The 6,017-nt window shown below is 48.3% G+C and overlaps 2 protein-coding genes across 2 annotated transcripts in view; both read right to left on the reverse strand.

The window, feature by feature from the left end:
* The window catches only part of MCC (MCC regulator of WNT signaling pathway), a 465,432-nt gene that overhangs the window by 409,428 nt on the left and 49,987 nt on the right, over positions 1 to 6,017 (reverse strand). The window lies entirely within an intron of this gene.
* On the reverse strand, positions 3,763 to 5,941 carry TSSK1B (testis specific serine kinase 1B). Its single transcript, XM_003900000.3, has one exon. The coding sequence runs from the start codon at positions 5,752 to 5,754 to the stop codon at positions 4,654 to 4,656; it is 1,101 nt and encodes a 366-aa protein (XP_003900049.1). The 5' UTR covers positions 5,755 to 5,941; the 3' UTR covers positions 3,763 to 4,653.

A 6,017-nucleotide genomic window follows, 5' to 3' on the forward strand; every position in this document is an offset into this window, starting at 1 on the left:
CTGAAGAAATGGGCAGAAACTTTACATATACTCTTTTTGAGGGGGAGTGTTGTATATTGAATTGTGTTCCCCTTCCCAAATTCATATGCTGAAGCTCTAACCTCCAATGTGACTCTATCTGAAGACAGGGTCTTTAGGAGGTAATTAATGTGAAATGGGGGACATAAGGTGGGGTTCTAATCCAATTGGACTGTAGAACTATATGAAGAGACAGAGAGATCTCTCTTTCTCTCTGTGCCACGTGAGGACACAGTGAGAAGGCGGGTGTCTGCAAGCCAGGAAAAGAGCACATTAGCCATCAGCCAGCATCTTAATCTTGGATCTCCTAGCCTCCAGAACCATGAAAAAATTAATTTCTATTATTTAAACCACCTAGTCTATGGTACTTTGTTGTGGCGGCCAGGGCTGACTAATAATATAGGGGGTGAAGGGACGTGTAATGCAAGTAAACTAAAACACTTATTCCTCACAAATGCCTCACTTGTTTTCCTCTTTAGCTCTGCATCACTCCTTTTTCTCAACCTCTTTGCTTCAGGTCCCTTTTCCCCTTCATTCAGTGTTAGTGCCTTTGACTCAAGAGTGGTACACATATTTTCAGGCCCTGGCTAGACCAGTTGGTGGGTTCTGTTCAGGGTTTCAGAGGCTGCTGGGTCATGGCCTAAAGTCTATTCAGAGAAATTCTGAGGACACTCCATATAGTGAGGAGAATTTGGAAATAAGGTGGCTGAGAGCTAAATAAGCAAACATATAAACAAATGAATGAACAAAGAAACCAACACAGTGAATGACATTAGCAACATATAGAAGTAAAATGTCCTATGAGATAATCCTGTGGGTGGGAAAACACTAAAACCTAATCAAGGTCACATCTTTGTACATTCAGGCCTGAAATGCAATCACAACAGTCACTGTGATCTAAGCAACTGCCAGGAGAGCTCATGAGTTCACGGATGGAGGAAACCATTGGGATTAGCCACAGATTTCCCTTCTGGATCCAAGCAGCCTTCTCATTAGAACTTGGTTGCCTATTTCTCTTCCCCACTTGGGAGTGACAGAGTATGTGTGACTCTGTTAATACATGTGTTCCATTGCACTTGGTAGTTATTTTTTCAACACTAACTTGGAAAAATGGAAGCCTGGGAGGTACATCAATCTTTTATCAGTTTTGTTAACATGAATTAGCTCCACTGAGCTGGGTCATCCCTGACGGAACGCTAAAATCTAATTTTGGACCATAAAGTTTCTAGTAGGGCAGAGCACCAGCTAAAGTTCTTCCTATGTAGACAGTTGGTCTCCCTTAGTTATTTTAGGTAAGCTGGAGCTGTATTAAAGGGGAGCCTCGAATGCTGGATTTAAGATGGGCCTCTATTCTCTATGCAACAAAGGTCCAGCCCTCTGAGGGTAGAAACATAAGTAAAATTTTATGTTGAGAAGATGACATTGGCAGTGTATGAAAGACAGGCTGGAAGCTAGCCAGAGTAAACAGGAAGGACAATTCCTCAGGACAGTTGCTCAGGGTGAGGATTTGAAGTGGTCTAGTGGGAATCAGCATGTACATGAGAGACAAGGCAAAGAAAGAATCAAGAGGTCTTGCCAACTTTGTTTGTCGGAGGGCATGGAAAAGTAAGTTCTGGGGTCTGGTTGAGTGTGAAAAATAGTGATAAGAGAAGAAGCTGGTACAGAGGTCAGAGTGTGCTAGTTGGAGGGTGGTCAGCATGAAGAGACAGCAGATGGAACTGATCATGAGGGCCTATACACTGAAGAGAAGCTTGGTTACAGGAACAAGCTTCAGAGTTAATGGTGCAGGGTAAACTTATGGAAATGGGTATGAACACTGATACGGGTACATGGAGAATGGAAAGGAGAGGGACCAAGCCTTGTTGAAAGCTAAAATGTGTATGGTAGGAAGAACAATGGTCTAAAAAGAAAAGGAGCCAGTGGCAACAGAGAAGAATGAGGGAAATTGAGAGCCCTCTGAAGAGGTAGCTATGGTCTCAGAAGAGTAGGAAGTGAGATCATCTGCTGAGGGAGAAAGGAAGGGGAGGAGCTTCACATAGTGAAAGGATTGGAGGAGTTTTCCAGTGGATTATGGGAGATAGTTGAGAAGAGGTGAAGAGATGGCTAACTGAACAGTGCTAAGGGCCTAACCAGATTAGTTGGGTGTGGTGGGTGTATTAGTTTGCTAGGGCTGCTATGACAAAGTACCACAAACTGAGGGGTTTAGACAACAGAAAGGTAGTGATTTACACTTCTGGAGGCCAGAAAGTCTAAGGGCGAGGAGTTGGCAGGGCCTTTCTCCCTCTGAGGGCACTAGGAAAGGATCTGTTCCAGGCCTTTCTCCTGGGCACCAGTCATATTTGATTAGTATCTCATCCTGCTCCAGTATGATCTTAACTAATTATATCTGCAATGACTATTTCCAAACAAGGTCACGTCTTGAGGTACAAGGGGCTAGGACATCTACATATAAATGGGGTAGGTGAAGGGCTTCCTAGGGCATTAGAAAACTAGAGGCAGAGATGCTGTTCAGGGACACCTGAGTACCGACTCTGGTTTCTTCCTGATCCTGCAACAGGCCATGAGGCTGTGGTCTTAGAAGTGTATACCTTGAGGCTGTAGTTTAAAAGCTAACAGTGTGGCCAGGCACGGTGGCTCACCCCTGTAATCCCAGCAGTTTGGGAGACCAAGGGCGGTGGATCACGAGGTCAAGAGTTCAAGATCAGCCTGGCCAACATGGTGAAACCTCGTCTCTACTAAAAATATAAAAATTAGGGCCAGGTACAGTGGCTCTCGCCTGTAATCCCAGCACTTTGGGAGGCTAAGGTAGGTGGATCACGAGGTCAAGAGATCAAGACCATCCTAGTCAACATGGTGAAACCCCATCTCTACTAAAAATACAAAAATTAGCTGGGCGTGGTGGCACACGCCTTTAGTCCCAGCTACTTGGGAGGCTTAGGCAGGAGAATCGGTTGAACCCGGGAGGCGGAGGTTGCAGTGAGCCAAGATCGCGTCACTGCACTCCAGCCTGGAGACAGAGCGAGACTCCCTCTCAAAAAACAAACAAACAAAAACAAAAATTAGTTGGGCATGGTGGCACATGCCTGTAATCTCAGCTACTCAGGAGGCTGAGGCAGGAGAATTGCTTAACCAGGACCTGGGAGGCGGAGGTTGCAGTGAGCCGAGATCACACCACTGCCCACTCCAGCCTGGGCTACAGAGGGAGGCTCCGTCTCAAAAAGAAAAAGAAAAAAATAAAAGCTAACAGTATTGACTCCGAGCTGGAGCGCGCCTGGGCTTTAACCTTGGCTCTGCCACGTATTTATCATGTGCCCAGAGACAAGTGATCTAAACTTACTTTACTCAATTTCGTGTCTATAAAATGGGAATAATAATAGGACCCATCCCATAGGGTTATGAGAACCAAACACATTAATAAACAGCATGCCTAATGAAGTTGTATTATTCTCATTTTATAGATAAAGAAACTGAGACATATAGATTAACCAACTTGCCCAAGACCATCTAGTAGCAGAGTGAAAACCAGTCTATAGAAATCAAAAGTTCATGCTTTTCACTATTATGTTACATTGTTTCCAGTATTAGCTGATTCGTTTGTCCATTAATTGGATATTAGCATTTAAATAAAAAATTGATAAGGAAAAAAGAAAAATCAAACATTTTCCTTTGTCTGTAAAACTTTCTTCTGGGGGTGCTGGGGAGTAAATTGGCTACAAAATCAATTACAAGGAGAAGGATTAAATATAAAGTGTTAAAAAACAGGAATATAATTTCCAAGTGCTCTTTTCCAAATATTACCACTACAAGGTTTGAACAGGAGAAAGCCAGTAGAGATAAGAAAAATCAAAACTGAATAAACTAGATGTTAAATCAGCTTCTATTTCTTCTTGTCTTTCCTCCCATTTTCTCCAGTTGCCATGCTACTCCTGAGGATCTAGGATAATACTGAAAGAAGCACATATGGGGCACAAGATTTCTAGCACTTTAAAGCTTAATGCTTTAAAAGTATGTTTTGAGGCTTCTTTAAAAGTTTATGGATCTTGCCCAGAGCTGGAGTCGGAGCCCCGGAGGCTGCCGCCGAGAGTGCCCGCGAGCCCGCGGCCCAGCCGAAGCTCTTTCCCGCCGCCTCTCTGCCCCTCGTCCCCGTCCAGCCCCTCCCGACCCCCAACCCAGCCCGGTCCCCTGACCCTCAGTCCAGCCCGGTCTGGCCTCCCAGCAGGGTCACGCAGCCGCCCCGGGGAGGATGCAAGGAGGATAAATGGTGCGCAAGGCAGACAGCAGTGCCTTCCTGCTGCTCTTCCTGCTCGTGCCGCCACAGCCGCTGCGGCCAGTGGGGCCCCTCTGCTGAGACAGGCTCTGTGTCCAGCACCTGCTCCGGGTCACGCTCTGGGGAAGTAGGAGTCGCACGGCTGTCTCAGCCTTGGATTTGACTTTGGCCTCATCCACCTCGGGGCCACGCGAGAACCACGTGGGTTACCAAGTTCAAGGGGAGAGAGAGGAAACTGACGAAAATGGCGGTTCATCTGGGACTGCCTTCCTTCTCTGGCTCCACCCTTGACTTCTTTAGAGCTCGGGCTTGAAGCCTTGAGCTCCATGTTATTCCCTGGGCCGCAAGAAGCTCACTAGGCCCCCTATTCAGAGTAGTGTCTCTGGAGGCTGTTGCAGGGGCCCTTCCTCTATCTCCCTGGTCGACGGCTCGCTGGGGATACCCAGGATCTCCGACTGCCTGGACATTTGCGTTTCTGCCCCTTCGGGTTTTGTCTCAGGCTGTGCCTGGGGCTGTGCCTCTCCCTCAGGCTCCAGCTTGGTGGCAGACTTCTTGTCAGAGGCAGGTTCGGGGGTCCACAAGGGTTCAATTCCCCGGGAACTCTCCCCCTCCTTGCTGATGGCCACAGAGGGAGATCCCCATGCCTTGGGCTGCATCCAGCAGTGGCTGAGGATCTCGTCGATATGGAGCCGCCTGTTGACGTCGGGCTGCAGCATGCGGTAGATGAGGTCCTTGCACTCGCCTGTCAGGTGCTTGGATCGTGGAAAGTTGAGGCGGTGCTCCTTCTGGATACGCAGCATCTTCTTGATGTTGGAGTCGTCGTAGGGCATGGAGCCGCAGACCATGATGTAGAGGATCACGCCTAGGCTCCAGATGTCATACACCTTGGGCTGGTAGGGAATGCCCTGCAGCACTTCTGGGGCCGCATACGCTGGTGACCCGCAGAAGGTCTTGCTTAATGCCATTCGACCACTCTCATCCCGCAGGCAGCGCTTGGAGAAGCTGAAGTCAGACAGCTTGATATTGAAGTCCTTGTCGAGGAGAAGGTTGTCACACTTGAGGTCCCGGTGGACGACATCCAGGTCGTGACAGTACTTGATGGCCAAGGAAAGCTGGTGGAACTTCTTGCGAGCTTCGTCCTCATGCAGGGCTCCCCGGGTTTTGATTAACTCAAGGAGGTCGCCCTGGACCGCAAGTTCCATGACGATGTAGACCTTGCCATGTGATGTCTCAAAGATCTCGTAGGTCTTGATGATGGAGCAGTGGTTTAACATGGCCAGAATCTCAATTTCCCGGGGAAGGAATTTCTCCAAGAAGTCTGCAGGGGCTTTCTTGCGGTCGATGATCTTGATCGCCACATTGAACTTCAGGCGCTCCGAGTAAGCAGATTTTACTTTTGCATAGGAGCCCTCTCCCAAATTTATCCCCAGGAGGTAGCCTCGTCGCTTGAGGACAGCTGCGTCATCCATGGTCCCAGAAGTGCCCAGTGCCTCTGAGGCTGCCCTCTACAGCCCCGAGGGGCATGGGCCAGCAGTGTGCTCATTTACATCCTGGACAGAGAGTCCTTTGGGCTGGCCAGGCCTGCTGTTCCTGCCTCCTAGAGGCCAAGACTCTGGAGTGGAACATTTGGCACTGTCTCCCAGGTGACTTCAGTGAGTGAAGTCACAAAGGAGGAGTGTCCTGGGGGAATGAGGCTCTGGCCTAAGGCACTTGGACTTGGAATCCTGGAAGG

The sequence above is a fragment of the Papio anubis genome, chromosome 5, assembly GCF_008728515.1.
Source record: "Papio anubis isolate 15944 chromosome 5, Panubis1.0, whole genome shotgun sequence".
Taxonomy (NCBI): Eukaryota; Metazoa; Chordata; class Mammalia; order Primates; family Cercopithecidae; genus Papio; species Papio anubis.